The sequence below is a fragment of the Bombus vancouverensis genome, chromosome 8, assembly GCF_051014615.1.
Source record: "Bombus vancouverensis nearcticus chromosome 8, iyBomVanc1_principal, whole genome shotgun sequence".
Classification (NCBI taxonomy): domain Eukaryota; kingdom Metazoa; phylum Arthropoda; class Insecta; order Hymenoptera; family Apidae; genus Bombus; species Bombus vancouverensis.
The window spans coordinates 1,365,048-1,379,465 of NC_134918.1; the positions used below are offsets into that span (position 1 = coordinate 1,365,048).

General features: G+C 26.9%; 2 protein-coding genes across 7 annotated transcripts; one reads left to right on the plus strand and one right to left on the minus strand.

Annotated features, from left to right (window-relative positions):
• Positions 1-244: 244 nt before the first annotated feature.
• LOC117164798 (bridge-like lipid transfer protein family member 3B) lies at positions 245-11,008 on the minus strand. Of its 5 annotated transcripts, none has more exons than XM_033348135.2 (18): positions 10,869-11,008; positions 10,274-10,475; positions 9,931-10,122; positions 9,620-9,845; positions 9,360-9,526; positions 9,127-9,286; positions 8,800-9,057; positions 8,479-8,718; positions 8,332-8,358; positions 7,337-7,429; positions 7,074-7,261; positions 6,762-6,999; positions 5,472-6,676; positions 5,259-5,393; positions 4,648-4,659; positions 3,285-3,647; positions 3,065-3,212; positions 245-1,937 (listed from the first exon to the last, which is right to left on the minus strand). In XM_033348135.2, exons 1-18 carry the CDS (start codon positions 10,910-10,912, stop codon positions 1,567-1,569), a joined length of 4,269 nt encoding a protein of 1,422 aa, XP_033204026.2. In that variant the 5' UTR covers positions 10,913-11,008; the 3' UTR covers positions 245-1,566. The 5 variants fall into 5 exon arrangements, with proteins under 5 accessions (XP_033204026.2, XP_033204029.2, XP_033204028.2 ...); XM_076620831.1 differs by lacking the exon at positions 245-1,937 and adding an exon at positions 2,796-2,857; XM_033348138.2 differs by lacking the exon at positions 8,332-8,358.
• Positions 10,975-13,860, plus strand: Pop4 (ribonuclease P/MRP subunit POP4). 2 transcript variants are annotated; one of them, XM_076620838.1, is made up of 5 exons: positions 10,975-11,061; positions 12,599-12,803; positions 12,881-13,020; positions 13,176-13,566; positions 13,664-13,860. In XM_076620838.1, exons 2-5 carry the CDS (start codon positions 12,788-12,790, stop codon positions 13,798-13,800), a joined length of 684 nt encoding a protein of 227 aa, XP_076476953.1. In that variant the 5' UTR covers positions 10,975-11,061; positions 12,599-12,787; the 3' UTR covers positions 13,801-13,860. The 2 variants fall into 2 exon arrangements, with proteins under 2 accessions (XP_076476953.1, XP_033204032.2); XM_033348141.2 differs by lacking the exon at positions 10,975-11,061 and adding an exon at positions 12,369-12,507.
• Positions 13,861-14,418: the final 558 nt, after the last annotated feature.

The window sequence follows — 14,418 nt, forward strand, 5'->3', positions numbered from 1 at the left end:
GCAACCCATCCTGGAAATTAAATTTATTGTAACATACAATGATAAAATGTCAAGATATCACAACATACAATGTGACAAAATTATTAGTCCACTATAATACACTATTAATTTTGGTTTAATGTAGTCCAATATTATTCATTTCCAAAGATAAATATCAATTAATGCATATCTTCAGTTTAATAGAAATACAGGAAATGACACAGGAAATAACATCAGTTTTACAGTCTTATCAAAACATTTTAGATTATCATTGTATATTGTATATTATAGTCAGTTTTATTTTTATCACGTAACTGATTATTAAATCACATGTATTCACTCTTATACACATCTTATACATATACATTAATACGAACAAACGTTCTTCATTGATTTTAAGCTAGACAATCTATCTGGTAGGCTCAAATAATTTATCATTCAATATCCATTAATATCTTACATTTATTATATTACTTTACTGTATTTTCTCATTCCTTTAAAAGTTGCCTATGAAATTCGTCAGAACATTTACGATGAGAAGAACAAAAAGCATTGGTAAAAAATTTATATTCAATTCTCTGTTTTCATACTAGGTAACAACCACTGCTATAAAACCAAACATATATTGCAATAATTTGACTAGCATACTATAATCTATCATGTACGTTTTATATCTATATATGCAACAAATATGTATATATAGATATTACATAATATTTATATATTATATACATAATATATTAATATTAATATATAATTAATAATTATATATTAAATATAAATAATAAATTACATAATAATTCCATTATATTATCTATTAATTAATATATTATATATGAATATATATAACTAATTGTGTGTGTGTGTGTGTGTGTGTGTGTGTGTGTGTGTGTGTGTGTGTGTGTGTGTGTGTGTGTGTGTGGGCGCGCGCGCGTGCGCGCAAAATTATTAACAACCTCATATATACATCACGTTTTAACACGTGTATTATCGCATATCATAAATACACATGTATGTATCCAGAATATTCATTCCACCAATCTTTTCTTTATTTGTTTCATTAATGAAAATGCTAAACACTGACTACTATTGCCATTATTTATCGCCTTGTACTCGCTCATAGTAAAAATCAGTATATTTCATGTAAGTGCATCTTATATAACTGAATGTTATCTTAATGATTATTGAATAGCTTGAATAGATTTGAATAACTATTCAATAGCTTGAATAATGACTATTGAATAGCTAAAGGCAATTACTAGCATAAATATGATAGACAAGATAATATACAAAACAAGTAAACTCAGGAAATTTTTGCCCATAACATATTATAATAAATGTGTTATTCAAGTTTTCCCTTTATAAGACTTAAAAGTCAATGTAACATATTAAATTCGTATAGTAAGGATCCAAAAGTTCTAGTATGACATACCTTTCTCTCTTTAAGTTAAATATAGATGCTATGAAAACACATAATTCAACTGTGTAAAATTTCACTTCTAATAATATGAAAAGTAATAATTAATAAAATTATTATTATGACTTATTCGAACTACAACATTTGGAACAATCAAAACAACTGGTATGCTATCTCTTTGATGACCAAGATGCACGAGTAGCACTGCCTGGGCCACTTCCAATTATTCGATTTTGAAGTTCTGTTATTGTTTCTTGCAAGGCTCTTTTCTCTTTCAGAAGCAGCTGTATGTCTTCTTGTGCTGCACTTAAATGAGATTTGATTACAGTAGATTCTTCTTTTATACGTATTAATTTCGCATTTTCTTCTGATATTTTCTCCAAAGCATTGAGACGACGTCGAAGCTGTTCATTATCCAATTTCAACTGTTTACTGGACTGTCTTAAAATATTTAGTTCCATTTCATGATTTATATTCTCGACTATTTGAGTATCACTGCTTGTGAGTGTTACAAGGGAATTACTCCTGCTCAACAAATTTACTAGAAACAAAATGTTTAAGTTAGATTAATAATAGAGAAATGTATAGGGAAATATTTTATAGTGATCTATAAAATACACAAAAAAGTTGTGCTTCTAATAAAAAATTACTTTTAACGAATTAGGAAATTAAATATTTTTTATTGAACATAGATGGTGAGTAAACAATATATATTTACTATCTAAACTATTTGTGAACAATAAGCAGCGTTATAAAACAATGTTTTGTACCTTATATGCAGCATGTCCAAAAAGGACATGTTGGGGCAAAAATGTTAGGACAAAACATATACTACATGTTAACGAGATCAAGTAGATCAAAAAATTTATATAACCTTATGTCCGAAAATGCTTTATTAAAGAGTTATAAGCATCAAAAAATGGTTATTAATTGCTTTGACAGTTGTAATACATGTTTGAAATTGCTTCTGTAAGAATATCAAGGATGCAAATCATTCATCGAACTAATGATTGTTGAACTCTTTCGAATATTCCTACTATCGTAGAAATAGTAGTAAATATATTTGTGTCTTTCTGCAATTCTGTATAATGAATCTTAAGAACTACTTTCTCAGAAATCTTTGAACACTCATAAGTCTTCAATAAAATACTTTTGGTCATAAGTTTACATAAACTTTTCATAACTTTTCATAAGTTTTGTCCCAACCTTTCTGGACATTCTATATGTTATTCATTCATGCTAATTTATAAATTGCATTAAAAATTTTAATAAGCATACGTGATAATAAGCAGAAATTATTTTCTTTTGATTTGAGAAAAAATAAAACATGCCTTTGCATAATTAAATGCAAATCTAAAATTCTATTTATTCAATGTCCTATTAAACAATATTATTAAAGCAGTAAATGCTACTACTATTTTTCTAATTGTTTTGTATAAATGCTCACATTAGAAAGGCCGTCTGAATGCACAGAATTATACAATGTATAACATTAATTTTAAAAAAGTAAACAAATCTTTAAATAAAAGAATTTATCACTTACATGTATTTCGAAAACCTACTATATTATAAACTTACTGTACAATACTATATTATACACTATATATCTTTCTTGTATGAAAATAATAAGTGGCAAATAACAAAACTTCATTGTACATTGTTACCTACCAACTGGTTCGATATGAAAAACTCCATTTGCATCTCGTACTATCTTAAGCTTTGCAATATTCAGATCTATAGGAATTGGTCCTGGCGAAGTTATATTATTCGGTGGACGATCTTCATTTAAACGCAATGATATACTCTCCAGATATATCTGTAATAAAATAAAAATGTTATGTAATTAAGAATAAAGTTAAAAGAAATAATACAATAAAATTTAACATACCTGCAATGGTATCGGCCTAGGTATAATTTCATCTTCAGTTAAGTCTGTAAGACCACTTATTGAACTCATAGACAAGGCCATAGATACATTAGTAACTTTAACTTCTAATTTATCTTCAAACAAATCCAAAACACTTTGTTTGTTATGTACATCTATACTAGTATCTACCTCTTCCTCAGCTGTATTATCTTGATTCTGATTTAAGTGCATATTTTTATTCCTTATAGCTCGACTTGCTTGAGACAATTTCCAAGAATCTGACTTGCATTTTAAATCATGATCCAAACGTAGTTTAATACATGATCTACAGTTAGAATCTGAAGGTAATTCGACCCAACCTCGTGATCGTGCACTGAATTTTGTCTAATAAACAAAAAATATTAAAAAATATATGTATAACATTTAACCTATATCATAATTATAATTTCTACTATGTAATAGAATTACAATTCTTTTATTTTGTAATAAATTCATAAAAACTTTAAACTAAGCTATAAATGTGAAATTATGAAAAATAAACTATAAAATCGTTGAAGACTAAATTATCATTTGCATATATTAGATAATAAGAACAAATCCTTAATATTAGCTTCTTTATAAGCATACTCTATATATATTTCCATAATATGTAATTAAACATTTAAATACAAAAGTTGCATATTGTTAACTTTTCCTTATTAATATATGATAAGTTAAAAAATTTTAACATAAAAAGCTACGAAAACTTGTTTTATAAACAAAGCTACTTTCATTTCCGTATAATTCATATAAAATACACATAATCTGCAATCGCATTTGAAAGCTTTTCAAATACATTCCAGCTAAGCATTATTTCATACCATGCTACATGAACTTATTACACTTTGAGTACATATACATATTATGAAAATAAAAACTAAAAAGCTTTAAACCCTTCACATAAAAGTAAAAGTGTGTACTTTTGAAATGCTTACATAATTCGTTTGTATATACAAATAAAAAATAACAATAAAATATTAACTGCTAATTATGCAACTTAATAATGTAATAATAAACTTGTATGTAATTGTCACATACTCTACAAATTTATCATTTGCATATCAATAATCACTTATCAATAAGGATTTACAAATTATCACCTAAATCGTCAAATATTTTCCTTTAGTTATTATATACTAGTTATATTTTAGTTATTATATACTAATCTAAAAAGCTAATCTATACATTCACAATAATCTTTTTTAACTGATCAATAGGATAAATATTTATATATATGCAATTTGTACAGCATAGTGACATAATTAATTCAAAAGAACTAGACATGCAATAAAATGTACATAGTACAAGGCATTTAATACGAAATATATGAGTACTTTGCCAATACCTTTCTCTTGACCTGCCACAAGTGCCACATAAAAACATTCACAAGAGAAGGAGAGACGCAGGAGAAGCATGCAAAAAAGTTAAAGACAAACATTGTATAAATATACATATGTAATAAAAAATGTTTATAATGTATGTGATATAAAGCTAGAAATAAAATCAAAAGAGTTTCGTGGCACACGAAATATGTAACTAGGAATAAAATATTAGTCATGAATACATTCCAAGTTTATACAAAAAACTTAAATATTATTTGAATAAGATACTGCATTACTATTTTAATGTAATCAAATTTCATACTCGAAACATCTTAACAAATTTTAACATAAGTTTCAGAGCAATATGTCCTCTATAAATGGTTAAATTTGTATTGATTAGAAATATATTAAATCTGTACACAATAAAAAGCACTTCATATAGTATATAAAAAAAGTTTAAACTTTCTAATGAAATTATTGTATGAAAGAAACACTAAAGAATAATATATTTTTGATTGCAGCAATATTAAAAAAACCTTAGTATTTAGATCTATTTAATAGATTTAAAATAGCATATTGTATGTAATCAGCAAACAGGAAATTTATCATTTAGATGAATAGAAGATAATATTACCTGAAATTCATCCCATGGGATAGATGAACATTCATCATTACCAATATTTGAAATTTGAACTTTAATTGATGATGCATATCCAAGAGATTGTTGAATAAATTCAACTTTAGATAATTTAAATGTTGCCATAGATACCTAAAAAGGATTATATCTAATCAGGATATTAAAGTTTTCAATTGTATTACATTATTATATTATGTAACATAGACTTACAATATCCTTTCGTTTACACACACTATCCATAGATTTTTCACTCTGAGTATCAGGAGTTTCTTCAACTACTTCACTAGCTTCTTCTACTGCTGTTATTCTAATTGAATTATCAACAGAAAACATTGTATCTAATTTTTCTTGATCTTGAAGATTAATTAAAACGTAGTTCTCACTGTCAGAACTAACATCACTTCTTATAGATACAGTATCACTGCTACCATCTTCTGGAGAAGCCTTCAAAGCTGAATCAATTGATGTCATCAAATTACTTAATCCTTTTTTCATAGAAGAGAGACCAACGTTGAAATTATTAGGAATGAATGGTGTATTTGAAGACGAATCTCCTTTACTATGCTTATTTGTAGCATCAGCATTATATCTTAAAGTAGGCAATGATTTCTCTTCTTCTACAGTAATGCACCTTTTATCAGGTGCTACATTTCTTATCTGCATATTATTTTCGTGTTTATTGGTACCATTTTGTTTAAAAGTCACAACAGTTTGAGGTATACTAGAATGTATAAAATCCATTGACAACATTGATGATACGTCACTTTGTGGCGTTATTGTTTCATTATTTATATTAATCTTTTTACTACTGCTCTCAACTCGTTCTGTACTTTGCCATGGAATAGACGAACCTGGAATGTCGTCTGCTATGCTAGATGAATCTGGCATAACGGATTCCAAATCACCTCCAGAATTTTCTTTACCAGGGGTATGCGACGGCATGACAAATGTTACTTCTACTTGTGGTATCAATGCACCAATAACAAGTGAACTACCACAATCAACCTTTAATATTTTATTAGAATCAATATTTAGATACGTTGCCATTTCCGATAAAACTTCCGATAACCTTAACAAAAACAAATATTGATAATGATTTATCTGGACGCTAACTAAATTGCTTATGTATGCAAGACCATGAATGTCAGCAGTAGATTTATTTTCTGATGAATCTTTCTCTGACGATTTCATAGACATGTAACACCATAGAGTTAAAGGAAATGCATCAAGGAACGGCACAGGTCGGTTTTGTCCGACCGCACGAGCACCAAGAAAATCTCCCCAAACAGGTTCCAAATTACAACACCATATGTCTTTAGCTTCAGTCCATAAAAGCTCCCGGTGTAATTGACGAACTAATTCGTTTACAGAATTACTGCTAAAATTAGGTGGTGGATATCGAATATTATCAGTGCCTATAATAAATAAATGAATGTGAAATATATGTATCATACTTTATAATAATAATGTGAAAAATATACTTGTGTACGAAACTTTTACCTGCGCAATGTGCCAAAAATTTATCTGTAAGAATATGAAAATCATTCGATCTATTTGGAAAGTCTGTAGCAAAAAACATCTGTCCCATTTGAAAAGCATTTACACACTGTGCTAAATCTGCTCTTGAAGATCTTTCTGCGGATCGAACATTTGTTATTGACGCTCTCGACGTCTGTATGTGCAAAGACTTTGGCCTATCCTTCTGATTAGGATAATCTTGTTGGCTTTCAAAAACTACCTGAAGATAATAAGTATATTGGGGGTACAGTAGTACAAGACTTTAACCTATAATACAAATGTCTTAGTACTTGCCCTTGGAAGTATAGCTTCGATTTTCACATCAAAATACATTAAATTAGTGGAAGTATATGTTGATTGTTTATCCTTATTCATTAGAGAATGATATAAATTTAATGCAAATGAATTAAACCATAAGCAGGAACAGACATCAAAATTTACTTGGATAGGATTCAGTTGTACATAAAATTTTGGTGGTGGCACTAAACAATTATAAAATGGATGAAGTTGTAGATTAATTTAAAATTTGTTAACATGATAATTATATGTTTACTTACATGGAAATGTAATATCTCCAGGATAATAATAATATGTAAATTCAGCATGAACAATTGTAACATCTTCTGGAAGACAAAATTTGTCTCTGTCACCTAAGCAACATAAAAATATTTCAATAAAGTGTAATAGAAATGTAAATATATTCTCCAATAACATACATGCGTTATGAATATACTCCATACAACAATAAATATTCATATGATGTTATCTGTTACATATTACAAAATGCAAACCACAATGATTGCATGAAGTATAACCATTTATATGTATCTACACAACATAGTCCCTAGGATCTGTAAGATAAATGCAACAAATTTTTTTATTGGAAGCCTTCTTAAAAGACGCGAAAAATTATATGCTTCTTTATAAATGATTGAAATTTCAATTACTTAACAGAATTATAATTTTCTATATTTTTATAATTGAAAAGCAGTAGATAATGTTAAATAGAATAACGTTCCATTTGAAATACTCGGAAAGTATATTACATAATTTATTACTTATTTTTTGAATATTTGTAATGTTTTTTACATACTTCGTTTTTAATTTTCTTCTTAGAAACTATAAAATAAATATATAAAAGATTATTGAATATTACTTACAACTGCAATAGAACTGATACGTATCTTTTAAAAGAAGAACATAAAAAAGATATTTAAAAATTTTGATTAAAATATTTGCTTTAGAAAAGCAAATTATACTATGATTATCTTTTAAATATATTATAATTACGCTTCAGATTAATTATACATATATTAATTAATATATGTATAATATTTATATATATATAATAATAATAATATTCATATATTTAGAACTGCTGTTAAAAACGTTTTGTACTAAGTTGTAAATTAATGCTCAATAATATGATACATATAAGATATAACAACATAACACATGAAGCAACAAAACTTCTCAAACATGAAGCTATGTTTAATTGGTACTTATGATGCGATATTAATATGAATATACTATTACTGTTTGTAATCTGTACCTGTTGCATGTTTCTTCCTTGTTTGAGCTGTGCAATTATTAAACGAAATAATTATTGATATTATATGGAAGCTTTATATAAAGGATCATTTTAAAAAAATAAACCTAGTAAATAAATTAATTTGATCATCGTAAAACTTACACATACCCATAACAAATTCTTTTGGTACAGGGTTACGAGACGTTGTAGTTACTTTGTACAAGGTAAAATCATCTATCCTTATTATAATGCATGTCGTCATTAATTTAGCCAGCTGTTCCAAAATGTAATTTTTCACTGGATTACCACTAGGATGTTGCGATTTTTTTTTGTCATCAACAGTTATGTTTATATTTTGAGATTGATTACCCTTTTCCGAATTGTCTCCTAAACCTTTTGTGTTATTAACTAAATGAGAATAAGAAACGATATTTTATTAATATTAAAAAGACATGTTTGTGATTGACTGTTTACTTTTTAAAGACAAACCTGTAATGTTTCCTTGACTCCTAGTTAAAGGAGAATGCTGTGTTCTGCCAGAATCTATGAGATCCATAAACTGACTTCGAAAAGAACTTAAGGATTGCTGTAACCATTGGCTGTGAGGTGTAGCATTTTCTTTATATTTAGCCCAATGTTTTCTATCAGCCATTGCTAAGTGATATGGATAATAATCAACTTGAAATCTAACTAATGAAATTTGCAGTGCACCACCATCCTTTAAGTCGGGATGGGAGGATCTACCATCTAGGTAGAAAATAAATAATATTACAACATTGTTGTTAAAAAAACAATAAAAAATTTGAATTTACTTACTACCAGCATCATCACATAAATGTAAATCAATTCTTTGACAAAGAAAATGATATGAAGTTTCTACAACATCATATCTGGTAAAAATTTTAGAGATAGCAGTATTATATTGATTTTTTGTTCTTGATTGTTGAGATATTTGTGCTTGATACTCTGGCAATACCTAAAACCATGCAAATATACTTATCATATGATTGAAACTTTCTATTTTTTTTCCTAATTTTGCACTTACAGACCTCTAATTTTCTAGCTGCTTTAGTTTTACGCTCTAATACTGTAGCTTTTTCTATCAAGCCACCTAAAGAGTCAATAAAATGAAGTGCTGCTTTCAACTGTGAATCTGTTAAAACCCATAAGAGATCATCTAATATAAGAATCAGTCTTGATCCCATAACAAAACAATCTAAAATACAAATTCATATGTTATATCATTCTATCGTACTTAGAAAACAAAAGAATGGGAAATATATTTGTTACTTATTAAAATATTTTTAACCTGATATTCTTTTTTTAATAGTAATCCGACACCTTGCTTGATTCGTAAGTAAACGTAATGGCGTAAGGTTCTTATCTTTAGTACTTTGTGCCTCTATTCTAACTGTCTGCCATTCTAATTCTTTAAAAATAAGTAACTGTCCACGATCAGGATCTTTCACTCTAGTAGTCCTTAGATCACACCGTTGCCATGTTGCAGATTTCGATTCCACAATAATGCGATTCATCTACAACAAAATAATAATTTCATAATAGCTTCTAATAGATATGAAGGCAGATTTCATTAATGAATAAACCAATAACACTATGTACCTGAACTGAAGCAATGAATGCAGGACTTTTGAATGTAACTGATACAGTATTAACAGTCACTGTTATACCATCGATTACTTTATGTATAAAAGAATATTTTGCAGGACCAGTATATGAAGAAAGCCCTTGCGGAGAAGATAAATCTCTTAAATCTTCACATGTTTCTACTTCTATATGAACTTCGTCTAAACTCTATAAATATCAAGATCTAATCAAAATTTTATTATAACATAATATTAATAATTCTATTGTATTATGGAAAAGTATATCGACAAATAATTAAAAAAATGAATATATAAAAATGTACATAATTAATATGTATAAATAGACAATTGTTATTTACCAAAAAAATAGGAACACTTCTTAATTTGGTCCATTGTATACGAAATGAAACTTTATTGCACCAAGCATTTGTTAATCTAAGCCATGACGGCAATTCTAACAAATCAGTTAAAACTATTTCATCAAGTTCTAAGTTTGTCAGTTCGCCTTCACCTTTAAATGCACTTAAATTTATTTTATCAGCAGATAAGTTCTTGGTAAACCTATAAATTTAAATAAATACACATAAACATCATATTGTGAATAAGAGACAATGGCATATTTCTTTTTTACAATAGATTTATCTCCTGTAAATTTATATATAACATATTGAAATCTGTTCATAATGCAGACATAAGATAACATTTTTATTTATATTGTAATTTTAAATAATTATCTGAGACTTGTCATGTTAACAATTACGTTAATAATTGTGGATAAACACGAAAAAATACTACTAATAATTTAACGATAATAATAATAACGGTAATTAACAAAATAAATAAAATTGTCCACAATTATAATTTGCTTGTTCTACTTAATTAAGGGTGGTACAATTTTTAATTATACTGTGTAATTAATAATGAAATTTATTTAACAGCTTAGCGTGTAAATACCTTGATAAATGTTTCAATAGTTGCTTTTTTATTAATGACACCATTTTTTATTATTCTCAATTGATTTCTACGATGCCAAATATGCGTTTCAACATGGTTAATTTGACACTATACATTTACACCGAGCCACGATTATAGACACGGTCCGTCCATACATGCCACGATTGTCGACGACTTTCGACTCAAGTAGTCAGTAAGTAGACTACACTGCTAAATTTCTAGTTTCTTTCTTTAACTTTTTTCTTTAATGTCTTCCTCTCTCAAAGTTTCTAACTTTCGATTCTAAGATCAACAAAATATACCTAGTTACGTTCTTAATTTTTATATTACCGGAAAAATATTACTTTAACAAATAGAGTATCGGCCTGTTCTTAATACAATAAAATTGATCTATTTTTTAACATATTTATTTAACGTTCAAGATGTTGTTTCAAGCATTATTTCATTTACATGCATCTGTGCATTACAGAATTAGCGTACAAATAAGGTTTATCTTTTCGTGATTTTCCGAATTATATCTTTAAGTGCAATATACAGGGTGTCCCAATAAACATGGTACAATCGAAAAAAGTGATTAATTCTGCTCTTGAAAAAATAAATAAAAAATGTAAAATAAAATTTTTTGATGTGACGCTTCGCTTTCAATAAAATCAAATGTAAAAATTTGTTTAATATATGTAAATTTGTTTAATTACCGACAGTATGAGTAAGCAATCAGTAGAAAGTTATTCTATATACGAAAATAAATAAAAAATGTAGAATAAAATTTTTCCGTTTCAGGAAAATAGAATTTGAACTTTGAATCGATCAAAAGCTTTTAATTTATTTGTAATCCAAGAGAAAAATAAAATTTGAAACTTTGAACGTATTCAGTTAAAAATTGGTTTAGTACACGCGTACCAGATAAATTTTCAAATGTTATTTTTTTGGAAACGAATGAAGCATCCTATGGAAAAATTTTATTCTGCATTTTTGACCTATCTTCACACGTAAAGTAACCTCCTGTCAACTGTTCAGTTTATTTGTTGTCTTCAATACGGAATTAAACTTCATTATGCTTCTAGGCTTGGCAAATTTCCAAACTCGATTTTTTCGAAAACGGAGTCATATAAACAAATTTCGACTTGCTTGTTCACGTAGAATCATAAAAGTAACATTCAACATTCAGAAACATTCCTTGCCAATTATATAACTATACCTCTTGATTGTTAGAACTCTTTATATAACGATATAAATAATGTTAAAAAATATATAAGTTAAATAGATGTATAATAAACTGAAAAAATGTAAACCTTATCTTTAAATATTTATTCTTTAAAATAGGTCCACACATATCACAAACAATCTTATGACACACGGTGAAAGTAGACAAATCGTTCTACTTATAAGTTTATGAAAGAAAGGCTAAATTTGCATTCTTTACATAGATGTCTGATAACTTCTCTTTTTCTTCAATTTCTAATACACAAAGAACTTATCATCTTTACCTACTTAGGAATGGATGAACCGTTATTTTGTTTAGATGTACTCATTTACATGTCCTGCAATTTGTGCTGCCTCGTTTTCGCAGATTTTTTGATTCAAATTTCATAGATTTTAGAAAGAAAATGTGTAGTGATATATATATTGACATAATTAAGTTAATACAGAAATATATCATTATATTTACATTTTATAATATTAGTTAAACATGTTTGAATTTAAAATAACCTAAAAAAATTTTCTTCTAGTCACCTAACCTAAGATAATTTACTAAAATGTAATATAATATACACGAGAAATTTTGAGGAAAGAACTGGAAATATAATATATTAACGTCAATAGTACTTTGTGTTTACGTTTTGTAATTCATCTATTATAATTTGACAAAGCAAAATAAATCTACTTTGATTAACTCATTTCTATTATTATTACTGATAATGGCACAAATAAATCGTACGTATCTATTAATTAAAAGATTAGTTAATATATGCTACTAATGTCATCATGATTAATTATTTTAACTGTTACAGAAAGCATATGTTTAACATTACCTAAAAGTATAACAAAACAAATTAGTACATGTGAAAATAGTGAACAATATATCACGAATTTTCTACAAAATGCATTGCCTTCCTCTGATACTGGTTCGGTAGCAGATGAATTAAGAAAGGTATGATAATAATAAAAAATATATATATAGAATATAAATATATAATGAATAAATGAATAAGAATTATATTGTATTACTAATAAAATTTGATGTATTGAACACTCATATTAATTACCAGAAATTTAAATTATGACATGATTATAATTATTTTACAGTCACTAATATTTGCTAAGCATAAAAATAAATGGAACAAGAAAAAACGATGTCAAGGAAAGTTATTAACTAGTAGGAAACGAATGCAGCTTGGTTTACGTAAGATTAGTTGCAAAAGTGATATGAAATATACAGCATTGTTACCATTAAATCAGTTATGGCTAAATTATATGGAACAAGTACTTGGCTTCAAGTTTTTTAATAATATTCCGAAAGATTCTACAGATCCAAATTGGGAAAATGTTAATCAACAGTTAATTAAAGCAGATTTTCATGGTGCTGAAATTTCCATTGTTGGATCAAAATGTCCCAGTTTGGTTGGATTAAGTGGCATTGTAGTTCAAGATACAAAAAATATTTTCAGAATTTGTGGAAGAGATAATATTATGCGAAGTATATAATTTGTATTTTATACTTTTTCTATTCCTTTTTATGTCTCATACTTTATTATTATTCCTTTATCCTATCATTAATTCATGTTTATTTTCAGCAATACCTAAAGATAATGTTATTATAAATATTTATTTAAAAAACATAAAATTGGAGTTCTTCGGAAAAGATCTTTCTATAAGACCTACCGAACGAACAATAAAAAAGTTTAAATGTGGACGTATATACGAACTATAGTAAAATCTGTTGTAATTTTTGTAAAATTAGAAATAAAATTCCTTTTTAATATGTACAAAATGATTAATATATAGAATATTTATCCCGCAAAATATTATGCTAGATGGGGCAATACCAATTTGCCCTACAAAAAAAGTGAAAAAAGAATTTTGTTGAAACTTCCAAAGAAAAAGAAAGGAGAAGATTCTATTTTCAAGAAAATTGATTTTAAAAATTCATTGAGTATTCGTACATATGATTCATAAATATCACCTGCTGACTGAGTAGATAAATATTGTGCTAATAGGATATATATATATACACATATAAAACAAATATATTACTTTTCGAACAAAAATAATTAATTCTCTCATAAACGAGAATTTTTTTTAATAAATTCTTTTTTTTAATAAAAAAATCTGGTCACCTTCGACATAGGAGTATATGTACACATATATAAAACAAAAATATATTCCTTTTCAAACAAAAATAATTAGTTCTTTCATCAACGAGAATTTTTTAAAATAAATTCTTTTTCTTAATAAAAAAAATCTAGTCGCATTTGACATAGGAGTACCTGTGAAAAAAATTCTAAATAGAAATATATAATATATAACGAAGAAATACATATAGGAATAT

Coding starts and splice junctions, on each gene's coding strand:
- LOC117164798 (XM_033348135.2), bottom strand. CDS start 10,912: ATGGTGTCATTAATAAAAAAGCAACTATTGAAACATTTATCAAG. Junction 9,846..9,930: donor CATTCATTGCTTCAGTTCAG/GTACATAGTGTT, acceptor ATTTTGTTGTAG/ATGAATCGCATTATTGTGGA. Junction 6,677..6,761: donor ATTTTTGGCACATTGCGCAG/GTAAAAGTTTCG, acceptor TATTTATTATAG/GCACTGATAATATTCGATAT.
- Pop4 (XM_076620838.1), top strand. Junction 13,021..13,175: donor TAGCAGATGAATTAAGAAAG/GTATGATAATAA, acceptor ATTATTTTACAG/TCACTAATATTTGCTAAGCA. Junction 13,567..13,663: donor AAGAGATAATATTATGCGAA/GTATATAATTTG, acceptor GTTTATTTTCAG/CAATACCTAAAGATAATGTT.